The 18,477-nt window shown below is 43.0% G+C and overlaps 1 protein-coding gene across 1 annotated transcript; it reads left to right on the top strand.

The window, feature by feature from the left end:
- The first annotated feature begins 1,911 nt into the window (after positions 1-1,911).
- arsb (arylsulfatase B) lies at positions 1,912-18,209 on the top strand. Its single transcript, XM_053447662.1, has 8 exons — positions 1,912-2,417; positions 4,043-4,229; positions 4,830-5,020; positions 5,118-5,325; positions 8,629-8,872; positions 10,047-10,117; positions 15,571-15,702; positions 16,306-18,209. Exons 1-8 carry the CDS (start codon positions 2,154-2,156, stop codon positions 16,569-16,571), a joined length of 1,563 nt encoding a protein of 520 aa, XP_053303637.1. The 5' UTR covers positions 1,912-2,153; the 3' UTR covers positions 16,572-18,209.
- The last annotated feature ends 268 nt before the right edge of the window (positions 18,210-18,477 follow it).

The following is an 18,477-nucleotide window of genomic DNA, read 5'->3' as shown; positions in this document are numbered from 1 at the left end:
AGCTCTGAGGGAGCAGGTGGCAGAGAAAACTGCTCTGGGTGTGGAAAACACCGCTCTGAAGAGGCAGCTGGATGTAGAGAACACCGCTCTGAGGAAGCAAGCTGTATTTAACGATGCTGTTGTTGAAGAAAACATTGTACTTAAGAAGAAGCTGGATGCTGCGAATACAGTTATAAAAGATCATGTGGCAGAGAAAGCTATTCTGGAAAACCGGGCTGCAGAAAACGCTGATCTAGCTGCAGACAGACATGCTGTGAAGAAACAGCTAACTGCTAAGAATGCAACTCTGAGGAAGCAGATAGCCTCTACTGCCTTTCAGCTGCATCAGGCCAGAGAGGACTTGATCAAGATTGAGAAGTCTGTGGACACAGCAAGATCCAGAGAGGAAGAGTTGGAGAAAAAGCTCGATGATCTTCAGCTCCAGGACCTGGAAAAGGTGAGAGTGGAACAAGAGTGGAAGGCGAAATTTGAAGATCTGCAGGAGAACTATGAGGCGAAGCTGAGGAACAGCGTCCTTGAACAGGAGGCCAGCTTCAAGCAGATAGAGGATCTGATGAACCAGATCAGGGAGGCAGAGGAGAAGTTGTCTGCTGAGCAGGAGGACTCAGTGGAAAAAGAGCGAAAAATGGATGAAGAATTAAAACTCCTGATTCTGCAAAACATTGAGCTTCAGGTACGTTACATCAGATCAATTTTAGATTTTAATTATACAGATTGATTTGTTTCATGTTCAGACATTGAATAAGCAAATTCTGAAACTTATGTTGTCTCTGTCTTTTCAGAGACTCGTCTTGAAGACCAATGAGTACAGAGAGAAGGTCCAGAAGGAGAAGAAGGAGAAGAAGAAGCAGGAAAAGAAAGAGCAACAGGAGAGAGAGAAGAAGGAGAAGGAGGAGAGAGAAGGAGAAGAAGAAGTTGGGAAGATGTTTTCATGTTTTAGTTTTAAACGACGGAGCTCATCCTAATCTCCTTTCTCATCTTTCCTCTACCTCAACCACCTCGTCATCCTGACTCCCCCCACTTCCTGACCCCTTAACCCCTTCCCAACCCCCCACCCCTCTCCTTAGCCCCGCTCCCTCCTCCCACCTGTATTATATGTATTTATACTCTATATATTTCGAGGGAAAGTACATAACAATGACTTCTTGTCCCATTTTGATCCTTGATTCCAGATGCTCGTGAGTTGACATCTATCTCAATAATGAAAAATAAACATGTACATGAGAATACTTCAATAATAAGAGTTATTATTATATGTGAACGCTGCATGTTGTGATGTTATGATGCCCGGCCTTATATCTGAAACAAGAGTGTCACTCAGTAGAGGATCTGCAGCAATCTCATAAACATCAGTCCCTTAATCTTCTCAGATTTTCTTCCTCAAGATCCACGAATTATTCTCTGAGCAATCAGTAAAACATATCCTTTCTCACCATGTTAAAGAGCAAGAGAAAGAGTTCCTGGATCCATCCCCAGATCCAGACCTGCACCAAAGTGCATGCTTCTTTCTTGACCCACATCCTTCCACCAAGTTTCATGGAAATCCGTCCAGTCGTTTTTGAGTAATCCTGCAAACTCGGGCTAAATTCAGAAAAACTGATACAAGTGGGATTCATGTGACCTCGACGTAAACCATAACCAGTTCATGCCTAACGTTAACTTTAACCAAGTTTAGCCTCAATAGGACCATTCTTTTATCCCCATGAGGTTTACACTGTTTCCTACACACACACACACACACACACACACGCACACACACACGCACACACACACGCACACGCACACACACACGCACACACACACGCACACACACACGCACACACACACACACACACACACACACACACACAAATAAAACCAGAAATGACGAAACTCGAAACCGTTTCCACACGTGACGACACTGGGCTTCCGTACTTCCACCTGATTGGTTGTCTTTCCAGTCTAATTGGTCGCTGCAGCGGAGGCAGGGTTTTTGAGCTGCTGAACAGGGAAGTGAAGAGCAGACGCTGTTTAAATTCGAAAAACACTTGCTTGTGTTTCCGTTCTAAACTAAACAACACATACAAGCTTCAGTTTGATGCGTCCGGTTACTGCTGCTCCACTTCCGCCTTTAAACCGAGCGTCGGGTGACTAAGTCTGAATCTGCTGCGCACATGACAAACACACTAACCATGGAGGAAAGGTTCCTGACAGTGGTGTTTCTGCTCAGCTGCCCGGCTCTGGCAGCTGCCCGGCGGCCTCACATCGTGTTCATCATGGCCGATGACTTCGGTTGGAACGATGTCGGGTATCACAGCTCGGAGGTCCTGACGCCAAACCTGGACCGCTTGTCGGCGGGAGGAGTCCGCCTGGAGAACTACTACGTGCAGCCTCTGTGCAGCCCGTCCCGGAACCAGCTCATGACCGGGAGGTACCAGGTGAGACCGTGAGTGAGACCCGCTGCCTGCAGGCCGGTCCACAGGAGAGGCAGCTTGATTTCTAAAGTTCATCCACACAGGTCGATACTTCACAGGGACAGCAAACACAACAGAGACAACATTGATGAATCAATTTAATATCAAAGAGCACAGTTTAAAACTGTTTTCAAGCAACAAAAAGAGGTAAAAGAAATGAGAGGGATAAATCTGTATACAAATGTAATAATTTAAGTTTAGGTAAAAATAATAAAAATAAAATTAATGGAATTATGTGAAATAATAGAACAAAATTAACACTTACAACAAAATAAAAAAAAACATTATTTCAAGCAAGAGAAACGAGCCAATGTGAAGAAATAAACATAAAAGAGTTAAAGAGATTAAAAGGGATGAAACCCATATAAAAAATAAGTTGAAGGAGAGTACAATAATACAAATGAAACGCACTGCTCAAAACACTTAATCGTCACAGTATAACAGCAAGTCAGTTTCACGTGACAACAGGTGCAATGGAAAAGCAGAAGCACCACAACCCCCAAAAGGGAATGGTTTTGCATGTGCATCATTCCTGACTAATTCTCCTTTAGTTTTGTGTTCTGCTGGTGTCCTTGTCACTACTGAAAGCATGAGGCGGCACCTGTAGCCCTATCAGGTTAGGCAGGTAGTCCAGGTCCCCCAGAAAGGCACATCCATACGTGAGGTTTGCTGCTTCTCTGACCAAACTGTCAGAAACAGACTCCATGAGGGTCGATTGGCATTTGCCAGTGAACACCAGAATTGGCAGGTCCACCATTAGCGCCCCGTTCTCTTCACAGATGAGAGCCGGTTTGCAATGAGCACATGCGACAGGCGTTAAAGAGTCTGGAGAAGCTCTGGTGAACGCTATGTAGATAGAAATGATAATAATTGAATGACAATATACTACAATGATGGTATGACCTTAGAATTTCCAAACTAGTTTAGTTAGTTTCAATTTGTATTCATAAGCTGCAATAGCTGGAGCACTACTGATCCCATATGGCAATTGGTTCCATCTCTGCGCTGCGTAGTGACTTAAAGCTGCTTCTAGAATTTGCCCTGAGTACCAGACAACAGCTCCTGTGGACTCTGATAGTTGTAGATAAAACAGTCATGTATTAATGCCCCATTAAAAGTAAAACCAACAAAAAAACTGAACTCAAAATGTCAAGGTAACCAAATTCAAAAAGTTAAATAATTTTTTTTAGTTAGCTATTAATGCTTTGAGTTGAATAATCCACATGTTGGGTATTTCGTCAGCTGACCAAAGATCAATCTGAAGGTGATGAATAAACAAAGTTATGCAATTTCATCTGATCAATATTGGCTGGATAATGGCTCGCTGTCCCTGCAAAAAGACAGAAAACAACTACAGATGCAAAAACTCTAACAACTTATGAACATATTATTAAACACATCTGATACTAAAACAGATCACTTCAAAAGCCGTGTAAAAAAAAAAACATTTTAACGATGAAGACAAACTGCATTGTCCTCCCTACAGGATGTGTGTTTTGAAACTTCTCTTTGCACCATTGTAACCTCAGAAGTCGGTTAGTCCCGTCTTGGCTTGGAGCCATTATCGACATGCTTGTCCTCCTGCACAGATCCACACCGGCATGCAGCACCAGATCATCTGGCCCTGTCAGCCGTACTGTGTGCCTCTGGATGAGGAGCTGCTGCCCGAGCTGCTGAAGAAGGAGGGCTACGCCACGCACATGGTCGGCAAGTGGCACCTGGGCATGTACAAGAAGGAATGCCTGCCCACCCGCCGCGGCTTTGACTCCTACTTTGGTTTGTCTGCTGTTGTGTAATCATCTCAGAGGGCACAGTTTGACTTAATGCTGTGACTAAAGTGTTATAAAAAAATATGTATAATTTACATTAATTTGGCAAATGTTTAAATCCTTTTTAAATTGGTTTTCATGGAGTCATAATATTAGTACATTTCAAAATACATGTACATTTCTGCATTATAATTCATTAGTCCAGCCCCATATTAAATACTCTAGAGGCCTGATACTTTCTCCTCAATGTTATCATTATCTGCTTTGTGGAAATCAGCTAGAATTATATTAGTATATATGAGTATAACATTTTTTTTTTTTATCTGTAGTGTATTTTATTTGTTGGTCATCAGTTTGTGTTGAAAAACCATTGTATTTCCAATGCAGCTGAAAGCTACAGGTTAGGAGCAATCACAAGTTAGAATTTAATCGCTGAAAATCATGAGCAATTTGAAGAACTCATAACTTCCCTCCTGGAGTTGGGTGTTCGGACAAGCAGAGGAAAATGTTCATTGGTTTTTTAGTCAATAAATCTTTAAAATTGAGTCAGACTAAAATAGGATTGTTTCTACAGCATTACTCCTGAAGTTAACTTTAACTATTGCAGGCTACCTGACCGGCGGCGAGGACTACTTCACACATGAGCGCTGTTATCCCATCGCTGCTCTGAACATCACTCGCTGTGCCTTGGACCTGAGGGACGGGGAAGAAGTCGCCACCGGATACAAAGGAGTTTATTCGACTGAGCTATTCAGCCAGAGGGCTATCAGCACCATTGAGAAACACAACTCCACCCAGGTGACACACACACACATGCAGATCAGGATTTGTGTCAATTAAACTTGGCCTCACCCACAGAGACTAGACTTCACATGTTGTCCTCTCTACCTTTCAGCCGCTCTTCCTCTATGTGGCGCTGCAGGCAGTCCACTCTCCCATGCAGGTGCCAGAGCGCTACCTGGCCCCTTACAGTTTTATCAAAGACCGCAACCGCCAGCTCTACGCCGGCATGGTGTCTGCCATGGACGAGGCAGTGGGCAACATCACCGCAGCTCTGCAGAAGGCAGGACTTTGGGACGACACGGTGCTTGTGTTCTCGACAGGTATGTGTCTGTACTGAAACACTGGATAAATCAGACTGTCTCTCTCTTGGTTGTGATTTGGACCACCGGTCGGGATCATAGATTGTGTATATAAGGCTGGACAACGGGACAGCTCCCAAAAGTGAAGCCAAAGTATCTTGACTGCCCCCTGGTGGGTGTACAGGTCATAAACAAGGTTTATCCACAAATGGGATAATCACATGAACAGCACTTGGAATGCTTTTATATAGTGATTTAAAAAAAAAATGTTGTGCCAGAATGGAAACCAGATCAGTGAATGCTGATGAAGTAAAAGAGTAGTCTCATTTATGTTTGCAGAGAGAAAATCTGATTTCCTTTGAGCAAAAAAGTCAGATCTTTCCAGGGTGAAGAGGAGTTCAGGTGAAGGCTTAGTTCCAGGTTTATTTAATTAATGCATCAGAGGGTTCGATGGCACATTTTAATTCACAACTTGATTTAAGAATGAAGTGGATCTCTTTGCGTCAGAAATTGGATGAGCGCTCATGGTGACCAGAGCCGGAGGGTGACAGGGAGCTGGTTGTTTACAGAACAGGCTGACTGGACACTGTCAGCTCTGTAAGTGACGCTGGTTAGAAAATGAATCACAAATAAAGGGGGGGGAAATCCACATGGAAAAGATTAAAAACAACTCTAAAGAGAATCAAAAAAAGCACAAATGGAAACAAATCAACCAAAGAGGAACCAAATGAAAAGCAAAACGAATAAAGTGACAGCCCAAACACTAAAAGACAAAAGATGTCTATAAACACACAGAAAATTATTGAAAAGACATGAAATGACACCAAACCATCAAAACATAGTGCAAAACCACTTCAGAGTGATCCTAGAAGACTTTATTCATTTGTGTCTCTTTTGATGCATTTCACTTCCTTACATTTCCCATCAGTGTTTAAACAATAAGATATACATGAATGATTTAATAATACAGTTTATTAGACACCAAGAACCAGAGCTTTAAACATTTGACAAACATGGCCCCTTCTTTAAACTGTTCCTGAACCCCTACCCATGCTTTGCATGTTGGATGTTTACAGTAGTTAAGTGATTTTGAGTCATTCTCCACAAATACAGGACTGGTTCAAGTGGGAAAATGCCATTGTTATACCCAGTTTGTCCACTAGAGACCAGTGTTTTCTATTAATTGTTGTAACCGGGAATCTTGTTTATCAGGGTCGAGTGGGACACAGAGATTTAAACAGACAGAAGGAAGACTTCACTTGGCTCATGTCTTCAAATAGACCACTGGAGTCTCAGTTCTGTTGAATCTTGAAAAATATCCATCCCATAAACCTTTTGAGGAACATAATAAGGCCAAGACGAGGCTAGAGCCATCATCGAAACATGTGCCTACTCACTGGTTTCCACATGTGGAACTTATAATGGATTGCATCTGAAGTAGGTAACTCCTTGAAGGGTTATTTTTAGGGGTTTAAAGGGGTAATTAGAAGACAGGAACAATGCTGTGAAAGTAAAGTGTGAGGTTTTAATGTGTGTGGTGGGCTGCGGTAGGTGGCCTGTTTCATTGTTCTTCCACACATTTGGTTGGCTCTGACTCAGAGGATTCAGTCAGCCATGTGCTGTGCAGACACTGACTCTGCTGATTTGAGGCCTGGGGGGGGAAACAAATCAAAGAAAACTCCCTGTTTTCTGTGTCTGTAAATGTTATGCACTGGTAATGTAATCTCCAGAATATAGTTTTTAAACAAATAATCATCCTCTGCTGAAAATGTATCTGATCAAAGGTTTTATTAATGAAATTTCCATCTTGATAATTTGAATTTCTCTCATGATCAAGCTGTTGCTATTGACCCACATGCGTCAGGCCTCGCAGGAAACAAATGAGCCCTGAACTTGTTCCTTTGTGATGAAATTGACTGCAAACTGACCGCCTCTCTGGGACTTGACTGTAAGCAAATAAGCTGCAGTGAAAATGAGGGGTGGCCAGCAGCAGAGAGCCAAGGCAGCTTGAAAAGGCATTAAGGAGCGAAACGGTCTTTTCCAGAACAGTTCAGGAATCGGCACAGACTACTTCCTGGACTTGCACGACATTGTGCCGCTGAAAGGGGAGCCCTAACTGGATGCAATTGGCCATATGTGTTTATACTGGACCGGCATGTTGGGAGAATGACAGTCGGCCTCGCTGACTGTGTGTGCACTTGTGTAATGGTTGGACGGGGTGCAGGAATATTTGTCTAGCAGGTCGGACAAAGGGATGAATATTTCTGTTTGTTTAATGTCTTGGATAACTTGTTTTTATCAATGCTAACTGTTAGTCACCCTGCCCCTTTGATCCAGACTTAGCTATTGGATGGACTGCCATGAATCTTTTTGCAGGTTTTCTTAGTCCCCAGAAGATGAAACTTTCTGAATTTGTCGATCTCTGGCTCATTAACCAGTTATCTGGCTTTTATTACGATATCCCACCGACTATTGGAAGGAGTGTTATGCATGTTTTTGTCCCCAGAAGATGAAGCATAATGACTTTGTTGAGCCCCTGACTTTTCTCCTGGTTCTATCAGGCTTTTATTATTTTTGATTATTGGTACATAATCTTATAGAGTCATTGTTCCCAGAGGAAAAATCCTATTAATTGATTTGTTAGCCTGTGACTTTTCATGAAGCACAACCATGAGGTGGAAATCTGTACTTTAGATTGAATTGTCTCTTGTGGATTTTCTTGAACTTTGGTACAGAAAAACATAGTGTTTGCATCAGTTATGATCTAACTGATATCTACTTTATGTCTGGAAAGATGAGACGTTTGCCAACTTCGACAGACAGACTGTACCACACTACTCGTCTTCTTCATCTAGGAAATTCTGTAGCATCTCTTGCATCCCTCATGTTTTTAAATTGTAATTTTTATTTTTATGCCAGTTATTCAATATCATTATTTTAACATCTGTACCTTTTTCTTGTCACTCGGTAAGTGTATCTTGAAAAGGGCTATAAAATGAAGACCATCGTGGACGACCCCGAGGGTTTCTTCGAGCAGGGGGGCTGGTCCTTCTTAGACCCAGAGAGCGAAGGAAGTGGTAGAGAGGAAGATTCAAACTCAATTGTATTTATAAAGCCCCAAATCATTACAGCAGATGTAAAGAGAAGAGTTGTGTGTGAATTTGAATTGTTTTTCATGGGAACACATGAAATTGACCCCAAGGTTTGAGTTCTATGTGGGGTTAGTGTGGCTGTTGTACATTTACCTCTAAGTCATCTTTATTTTCACTGACTTGAAATTGTGTATTTTGCTGCTTGTGTCTTTACATTTTGTCCCTCCTGCAGATAATGGAGGTCAGACTTTGTACGGCGGCAGCAATTGGCCACTGCGTGGCAGGAAATGGTCACTGTGGGAAGGTGGCGTCCGAGGAGTCGCATTTGTCGCCAGTCCGCTACTGAACCACCCTGGAACCGTCAGCCACGAACTGATCCACATCTCCGATTGGCTGCCTACATTTGTAGGCCTAGCAGGAGCGATCCCCAAAACCCCAAAGCCTCTTGATGGATTCGACGTGTGGCAGGCAATCAGGTGAGCAGGGATGAGGGTTTGAATTCACTGCTGAGAATGTGTAGGTCGTCCTGTGGCCTGCAGTGAGCAGCTCTTCACTTCTGACAGCCTGCCCTCTCTTTGTGCCCCTTCCTGATCCTTCCCCCAGTGCACTCTCGCTCCAACTCTCTCCGTCTGTCTCCCTGACCCAGCGTCTTTTTCTTGTAGGAGCTCCTGCTCCTTCAATAAGCCCTTTGTTACTGTGGCAATGGGAGCTCAGAGAGAAGGAAATTCCATCAGTCACTCTCACACCAATGTGTAGTCCCCCCCCCCCCCCATCTGTTTTTTTGCCATTATGTGCTCTCCATCCCCACATCTGCCTCTCAGAACTATTAAAGCCTACTTTTATGTCAGCTAATTTGTTTATCTGCAAAGTGGAACAAACCTGAGATGTTGTAATTATTTCATGCTTAATATATTAAATCATGTGTTCTTGAAGTTCCATGGTTTGGAGAACTTTGCAAAGAAATTGGTGATTTGATAAATCAGATTAAGCCAATTTTCCATGTTAGTTTGTGCTCAGGTCATCGAACAAGCTGTCGCCAAGTCCCGTTTGACTGACAAATTATATTTGTAAACTAAATGTGGACGCAGTGAAAGAGGTAAAATTGAGGGCTACTGCAGAGCCCCAGCAGAAAATCCAGGCTTAGCCAGGACCACAAACTACTACTCACAGCTTCCACTTGACTCGATTGGCTGGCGCACATCAGCTGACCGCTGGCGTTGCCGTGTGAGACGTACAACAACACGGGAAACAAACTGCTGTTTGTTTGCACCGCTTTACAGTTTCATTTTGTCTTTTTAATTGGCTCGCTGGTTCCAGAAAACAGCAGCCTGACGGCTCCGGGTCGTGAAATAGAAACGGAATGAAACCAAAACAGTAGGCAGGCAGCAGAGAGTGAGTTATTTTAGTTGTGTTATCAGACACTGTGGTCAGTGAGAGCGGTGCGTTCTCTCTGTGGTGCAGTGCGGTCAGAGCATACGACTGCCTGGTGAACATCGGCCAGCTGGTTCAGATTTACACATCCCAGAAAATGTTGCAGTGCTTGAGTTAGACTGTGTTTGTCTCTCTGTGTGTGTGTGTGTGTGTTTTGAGTTTGTGTGTGTTGGTTGTGTATTCATGTGTTTTAGGAGTAACATTGCTTTTATGTTACAGCAATGGGTTGGCCTCACCCAGACTGGAGCTGCTGCACAACATCGACCCTCTCTTTTATGATATTGTTCCATGTAAGTTCACATTTTCACTGTATATCAGAACACGTACATATGCAACTAATGATTTTTTTCATGTAACTTTCAGATCGTTTTCTCAATTATTCAGTTAATGGTTTAATCTTTAAAATATCAAACAATTCTAAAGAGTGCCCATCATGACAGAGCTCAGGTTACACGCATATATAAACAATGAAAAGTAGTCAATTTTTCTAATGGAGAAGCTGCAGCGAGAGAATTGTTTTGCTTTAAAAAGATGACTTGGCTGGGAATATAATTAACACACACTAATGCCTCTAAACTCTGTGTGAATTTATAATAAAAGGTCTTTATATAACCATTCTCACACGCTCGATATGCAGCGCTTCTCTATCACACATCCTTAACACTCATATGTCACAGCCTTCAGGGGAAATTTGGGGGTTCAGAGTCTTGCCCAAGGACATTTCAACATGCAGAGCTGAGGAGCCGGGGATTGAACCACTGACCTTTTGGTTAGCAGTTATTGGACACTCTGTCTCTGCCTCCCCTGTGCTCTGAGCCACAGCTTAATGTATGTACCATACACTGAATATGCTCTTTTTCCAGATATGGTGAAAAGAGAATTTTGACACACATGAATGTTGAATCACACAGTGGTGAAATAGAAACATTGACTGACATAAGCTAAACAGATCCCAGCAAGTCCTGCCAATAGGCTGAGATGATTTGACTTCTATATGTAAATCATTCTTCTTGACGCCGCGTTTTCTCCAAGGAATGTCGTCTGGCATCGGCATCACTGCACGTCCATACTCTTGTCTGTAGTACTTCTATGGTGGATCGAACTACCAAATTAACCCCAGCTAGCACCTACTTTTCTTTACCTGACTTTTCTCCTGCTGATCTCCGGCACCTTGTGCTGTTGAACAGATTGAACACTTCTCCTATTATACTGAACGTCATTAGAAATGAGGTAACGGAGCATTGCTCAGTGTACATATGATACTTAAGCAAAACATTATATTTAATGCATATAAAATTGTATTCTCAGCCTTGAAGAGAATCGTATTGAATTTTAACCCATTGGTTTCCAACTCTTCAGTCTTTAGACATCTTAAAATACAAAAATGTCTGCGTGTGGTCTTCCATTCAAGGTTGAATCTATGGATATGAATAGTAAATGGTCAGTATTTATATAGAGCTCTGCCTTTTTCACCCATACACACACTCACACACACAAAAAGTCATTAATTGTGTGATGAGATTTTTTAAAATTTCCTTAGCCTTGCATATGGTTCTATGGATGGCACTGTCACTGTCAAATGATTCACTACTTTCATTCAGGCGGAGATATTGTCATGGAGCTCTTTTCAGACATTTGTGTTGACTGGATCTTAGTAATGATGGTGATCCTCAGACTTTTCATCATATCCTGAGAAATATCTCAAAATGTACCTGAGGGATTACTACCATATTTTGTACATGCATTCATGTTCCTGAGAGGATACAATCCTCATGATTTTGGTGATCTCTTGAGTTTGTCCTTCAGCAGCCCCAGCAGATTTGAAAGTTAAATATCTCTTTTTGGACCTGTAGTCTTCATTTAAAACTTCAGGATGTTATTTGATGCTTAAAATAGCTTTCCAAGAATGTGCACAGGCATTCATAGTTCCCAGAAGATTGAATCTTGTGATGGTTTTGATCCCACTGTCTGTAAACTATATCCCTTTAATTATCTGCTGACCTCTCTCCAGGTTGGGAACCACTAGTTTAAACCCCATCCATCCACCCATTATCTATGCATGGATGGATGCCGGGGGCCGGAGCCTCCCCGCTCGCACAGGGCGAGAGAGGGGGGGTGCACGCTGGGCAGGTCACCGGTCTGTCACTGGGTTGACAAACAGACACACAACTATTCCCCCCTGCAGGCAGTTTAGAGCCGCCAGTTAACCTAAGCTGCATGTTTCTGGACTGTGGCAGGAAACCCGTGCAGACACGTGCACAGCCCCGGCTGGTGGAAACCCTCGGAGCCGTAACTCATTTCCCACTGAAGGTATCAATTTGACATGGGATGTTGAGTAGATGGGAAACGGGTGATCCCTTTTTTTTTACTCTTGTTTGGGAAGCGTGTTCTTTCTTTTCTAATGTTATTCTGCTGTTGTCTCTCTCACTCTTTTTCCTAAACATGGCCACAAGCATCAAGGCCTGATTGTTTGGGCCAAAAGTCCCAAACAGCAGACATTGTAAAATCCAATTGACGCAGGTTAAAACAGACGGGGGAAGCGTATTACATAACATTTGACTAAACTCAGCCTATTAGCCTATTATGCTCATTACGAAGTTTGTTTGGACTGCGAGTCTCTGGCTGGATGTTGTTTGTGGCTGATCTCACGTGGTTTCTGGATTATCATCAGTGGGTCTCCCATTTAGCCACTATTTATAAATTCTTCCTGCTCCTTATTAAAATGAAACCTTCTCCACTTGTGGGCAAAAGGGATCTGAATTCTCTTAAGAAAATATTGTATCAGTGGACCGATCACTGTACCGCACGCAGTTGCCCTGTGCTTTCATGTGAGGGATGCCGAGGACAGAGGTCTGAAATTGTACTCTGTCACTGTGGAAACTGTAATCAGTCATCGAAGAGGGTTGACGTTTGAGGCCAGGGCGCGTACAGTTTAAACTCTGTGATTGTAGGGAGGTTTCCAGGAAATGGGTCTTGCGACGGCCCTTTACTATTGCTTTGAGACCCGGTGGAGTGGTCTCATTTTTGCCTGAACCACTTACTATTAGGTGAACCAAACCACCGCCATTTCTGAGGAGGAAGCGGGGTCCTGGTGAGAGGCCACTATTTCTGACTTTGTGGAGGACGCTGCACCTTTTTTGTCGAACGTTCAGAAATGGAAAAGGTGTAGGAGGAGACCATTTTGTCCTGAAATGTTTTACAGATGGACCATAATATGCGCATAATGATTCCACAAGGGAGCAGATGCTCAGCTTTTGATCCAGCATGAAGGTATCGCAGAGTTTCTGGTTGATCTGCTTTTTCGTATTTATTTTTTTATCCTTTTTTGCACATGGATCCCTCACATGTGGCCCACAGAGGTTCTCCCCCTGATAATAAAGTTTTTTAGGTAGTTTTTCTTTTCTCTTGTTGAGGATGTGGCACCTTGTTAAGCCCTATGAGACACATTTTCAACTCCCGAGGCACAAATCTGACTCCTCCCTGTTGTTCAGCTTGTTGCTAACTTTCTCTGTGGGAAGGTTGTGTACGATGACATTATCTGAACACGGCTTCCTGTCGCAACCATAAACAAGGTTGACTGAGTGTGGAGACCAAATCATTAATGGTTCAGGCAGTAAAACCAAAACCATTAGCTGAGTGACACTAAAACATTCCACAGATCTGAGGGGGATCTGCAAAGTCACCTTTCACATTAAACTAATATTTATCAGTTGTCAATATGCAAATAGAAAAACTGCGGCCCTTTGAATTAAAAAGGAAAGGAAATTAATGCAAATGTACTTTCCTGATCCTCTAATGGCTAAGAAGTAGCCAAGACCTACTGGGATACTAGTGGTCTCTGTGTGATGAATAATGTCTATGGAAAGTTCCATTTCTGAGAACTGACTGTTTATAAAGCTTCAACCAACCATCTTCAAATTATCCTCCAAGTTTACTACTGGTCGTTACCATTTAAATCACTCGGATGATCAGAGAAAAACCCTGACGCTTTACAAGCCTTCGCCCCCATGTTTTATGTTTTGAGTCTTTATTGTCAGCCTCCACAGTGACAACCAGCCTCCCTCGGTGCATTCCACCCTAAGATTCCACTTTTTCTTTCACCCCCTCTCTTTCCTATTAACCCGGCCTCTGTTTGGAACCGCGCTCTCCACATTTCTTCTCGGCTCCCTCTTCATGCTTCTTTGGGTTTTGTCTATTTAGCTCCTAAAAAGAACGTGGCCCTTTTCTCTTGCATACCGTTCTCCTTTCATGTCGCTGCTCAAAAACCTTCCTCTTTGCTCTTGCACTGTGTGACAAGAGGGATCCCGATTGAAATGGGCCACAGAGGGGTTCCCTGAACTCCTCACTTCTCGAGGGAGTGAGAGCGAGAGACCCTGGACTCTACTAAGTCTTAAATCCCCCCCCCCCCCAAATTTCCCTCCGCTCTCCTTCTAGCAACTGCTTTGCTCTCTAAGGGTCTCTTCCCACCGGTTCTCCCCCTCTCCTCCCTGCTTTTTCTTGAGCCTCTTTGTGGATCCTCCTGCTGTGGATCCAGATGAGCAGGGTCTGTTATGATGTTCTCTTGTCCCGTGGGAAGAATGAACATAATAAAAGTGGCAGAGTTACTGTTGGGGACCGAAGCCCCTTTCCTCCCACTCAGATGTTTGCATGTTCCCATAATTTGTCTTGCATAAGGTAGTCAACACCAGAATACGGCAAGAGGTCAACGCGCTATTCTTATGCAAGGATTTGAGCTTCACAACCTGGATATGCAAGTATGGTTCCGTATCTCATGTGAGGGCAATTAAGACACCCGCATGTCATTTGCGAGCAGTGAAGAATTCCATGTCGCAGCTTTAACATGCGGTTGCAAAAAAACCCGCTGAGATCAGAAATGTTTTAATTCTCCCGTCATGTCGCTGTGGTCCCATCGGCTCCATGAAACGAGTTTCAATGGGAACGTGGGCTCTGTGTGGGCGGGGCTCTGTCCATCTGCAAAGAATGTTGGGAAATAGTTGCTTTTGACAGCGTGAGGAGGCAAAAATTACTTTCAAATCTGTCTAATCAGGACCATATTGTGGGGGTCAACCACAGCATGAACCTGAGAATACTCCCAAGGCCAGATAAAAAAAAAAAAAACTCGACATATGTGCTTACTTCTGGGAGACATTTTCCACGAGAACAGAAATGGCAGCATGCAGGAGGCTGCAGATAATTCTGGACAGGGCAAAAATAAGGATCAATTATTTACTTTTGCCTTGTGAAACTTTTAAACATGAAGCCAGTGGGTATCGAAGTCCCTTGTTCATTCTTTTCTTACCCATTTCCAATCCGCCCCGACTGCAGCAGAGTCAAATTATTCATTGTGCTTGGCAGACGTGAAAGGCTGGTGCTGAGTCGACCGCATTACCACCAAATTTGTCACATTCTTCCAACCCCAAAGTACCGTGTGTTTAAAGAAATTAATACGTCAAATCATTTCTGCTCTTACAGAAAGAGATAGTGCTGAATTTGTTTTGTTTTTGCACCGCTCAGATTTCTGCTGTTTCACTGCACAAAAGAAGTCTTTCTCGCAGCCTGTTTATTTTCACACCTTCACTTAATACAGACTGATTTCCAGGTATGCACGGCTCGGTGCCAGTCTACCAACACAGTACGTCCTGTGTGCAGTGGTACTCTAATATCATCTTAATCTGCAGTTTCTATCTTTGTTTTAAAAAGATCGATGACCTCGGTGATCAGCTCTGTCCTCCTCTCTGTGCAGGTCCTACCAGCGAGCATCGGTTAACTTTGGCCGAGGTGGCCGGAGGAGACTTGTGGGCCAAGTCCGGCTTCAATGTGTCCATTCACGCCGCCATTCGATCCTCAGGCTGGAAGCTGCTGACGGGCTACCCAGGTCAGTATCTCCTGTCGCCCATAATGACATGTTTAGTCTGAGTGGGGAGTGGAAAATCAAGAACGTGTGTGTATACGCACAGGCACACATTCACTTCTTATCTCTGCTAATCAGTGGAAGACTCGAACATTATTGTAAAAACAAGTCATGCATGAAATGTCCTGTTCCATTTAAAGTATTAAAGGAGCTCTTCTCCATTTATCGTGACTCCTCAGGTCTAAGGGGATGAGATGATTAATTGATGAGGAAAGAATCTCTATTGATTGTTTGTAGACTAATCTTTGTCCACTTTAGGTCTAAGTAGATGAGTTTTAAGTCTTTGTCTCATTAATTTCTTTATTTTAATGGCACCATCAGAAGTTTTCAGTGGAAGTAAAGCTACCATGATAATACCAGTCAAGTAAAACAAATCTTGTGTATTTTTTTTCTCAATAAATGGAATGACTAATTTGACCACAGGAAGAGATTAATTGTTAGCTCTTTAATAATTTTGTCAATTTTTTTTAAACGAAATTGAATGTAAAGTAGGTCTAAGCTACACAGCACTTGAGGAAATTTACTTTCCAACACTGGTGCTTATGTCCTCCATCTTTCCTCCTCCAGGTTGTAGCGTGTGGTTCCCGCGGCCCGGCCACAACAGCTCCGAGGCGAGCCCCTCCAGCCGGGATCCACTGAAGCCCGTCATGCTGTTCAACATAGACAAGGATCCAGAGGAGAGGGCCGAGGTGTCTGCTGACTTCCCCGCGGTGGTGGATTATCTCCTCTCTAGGCTCCACCAACACCAGAAGAGTGCCTTGCCGATAAACTTCCCAGACGATGACCCCAAATGTGACCCGGGCCCCGACAGAGCCTGGGGACCATGGGTTTAGGTGGAGATGAACATTGTGAAGGACGTCCATCTTTGTTTTCTTCTGTGGAGAAAGACATAGTTTTTAAGTATGATGATTGATTATTTACAATGAAGACCAATCCAAATTATATGCTGCAGATTTTTAAAGGAGAAAATAAGTTATTCCTTAGCTTTGCAGAATCTCAATGTGACATGTCATCCATCAATTAATTGACTGATAGAGGCTGTCAGAGGTCAAATTAAAGCGATTGCGTAAACCGTGTTAGAGACACATGTTGCTGATTTGTAAAGAGCCTCTCCCTGCTGTTTCAGGTATTTGCACTTGGTTTATCTACTGTGGAGAAGCTGCAGGCTCCTTGTTTTTGTCAAACACAAAGCCCCACAGAAATAGCAGGCAGTATTTAACCTGAGAGAAACATGTCACCATCCAAACTGTGGGGCCTCTCCAGGGTATTTTTCTAAGCTTTTTCTTTTATGATAGAATGGAGAGTAGATTTTGGCCACATTTTGAAATTTAAAGCTGCACTAAACCAGAGTTTTTGTCCTGAAAATCTATGAAGTGACTCCCAGTGATGAACCCACAGAGAGATGTCACTGCATCCTGCACGATCCCTCTGCTCTAGTCTACAACACTCTGGCCATGTGACTTTAATATTGGCCCAATCATCAGCATACTTTTGGACTATGCAGCAAGAAGCTGTATCAGCAGAAAAGCTCTGATGGGTCCACTCTACTCTCCTCAGTACCAGGAAGCAAAAAGACAAAAGCTGCTTTCAGACCCTCGCTGAACACCCAATGGTGGGTGAGAGCAGCAGGAGAACTTCCGCAGGATTCACCACGAGCGAGTGGGCGTGTTGATATTTCTAAAGGGAAATTGAAAAGAGCGATGTTAACTCCATCGTTCCAGAAGAAGCGACGCTCTGTTTATCCAGGAACATTAATATGAATTCAGCAGGTATTTATAAAGATCAGTTCAAAGTGGGTGTGATTAGAGAGGAGCAGAGTCTCTTGTAGATTGACGGTGAGTGATTAACATTTGAGGGAGAAGTTTGAAATAATCTTTATTGATTTGAAGTCATATCGCCCAGCGTCTCTGCCTGCTGCAACAACCCTCACCTGAACATTCTGGAGATTTGCTGTTGTGAACGGATCTGGCCGGAGAATCAAAAGACACTCCGGAGAAAGTCTGGACCCAATTGTGCGAACATCCTCTAGAGTTCATGTCTGAAAAAGTTTGACACGTTGGTAACTAACTGCTAACAAGTCAGACTTTTTCCCCAGGAGTTGATGGAGGCTTGTAACTGCATTTGTTACTGCCACATATCGTTCCCCATTCAAACCACAGGCGGAAATATAACTTTACACTTGTTTTACAACAGTAAGTTGTATCTTTAAAAGATATCTTCATGATCTCATAGATGTCTGCTCTCTGCCCAAAATGCTAAAATATTACTGCAAAATGTCATTAAGCTCTGCTCTTGTTCTTTACTGGGAAAAATGCAACCTAATCTGCTGTGGATCTCCAATCGATTTAAATTGTTTTTGTAGATATTTTGGGTGCCCCTGGTTCAATAAGTAAAATTGAATGTCTCAGTTGGAGCACTTCTTCAGCTAATTTTATTTTAAATATTGGATTTAAATAAAAATGTTAAACTCTTGTGAAATAAGTTGTTTTATTCATAGTTAATTTGTTTTGTATTCAGCGAAGTAAAAGTGGATTGATTTTGAGGTCATTTCTTTCCCTCATTGTTGCCTTGAAGATTCTAATGAGTAGGCGCTAAATGAGTTGGCTGTGTGTTTCTGTTTAGAGACTGAAAATGTGAGGAATCTCATGAGGACTTCAGGTATCTCTGATGTCGTGGCTTCAGAGAGGGCTCCCACATGCTGGTCATTCATGAATTTGAGATTTTTCTCTGCTGCTGTGG

The sequence above is a fragment of the Pleuronectes platessa genome, chromosome 19 (assembly GCF_947347685.1).
Source record: "Pleuronectes platessa chromosome 19, fPlePla1.1, whole genome shotgun sequence".
Classification (NCBI taxonomy): Eukaryota; Metazoa; Chordata; class Actinopteri; order Pleuronectiformes; family Pleuronectidae; genus Pleuronectes; species Pleuronectes platessa.
Note: the sequence above shows the minus strand (reverse complement) of the source record. Positions and strands in the feature narration are given on the sequence as shown.

Bases quoted from the DNA above. Each gene is read 5' to 3' on its own strand.
- arsb (XM_053447662.1), top strand. From the start codon at position 2,154: ATGACAAACACACTAACCATGGAGGAAAGGTTCCTGACAGTGGTGTTT. The intron at 10,118-15,570 runs GTAAGTTCACAT...CTCTCTGTGCAG, and splicing joins CTTTTATGATATTGTTCCAT to GTCCTACCAGCGAGCATCGG. The intron at 15,703-16,305 runs GTCAGTATCTCC...TTCCTCCTCCAG, and splicing joins GCTGCTGACGGGCTACCCAG to GTTGTAGCGTGTGGTTCCCG.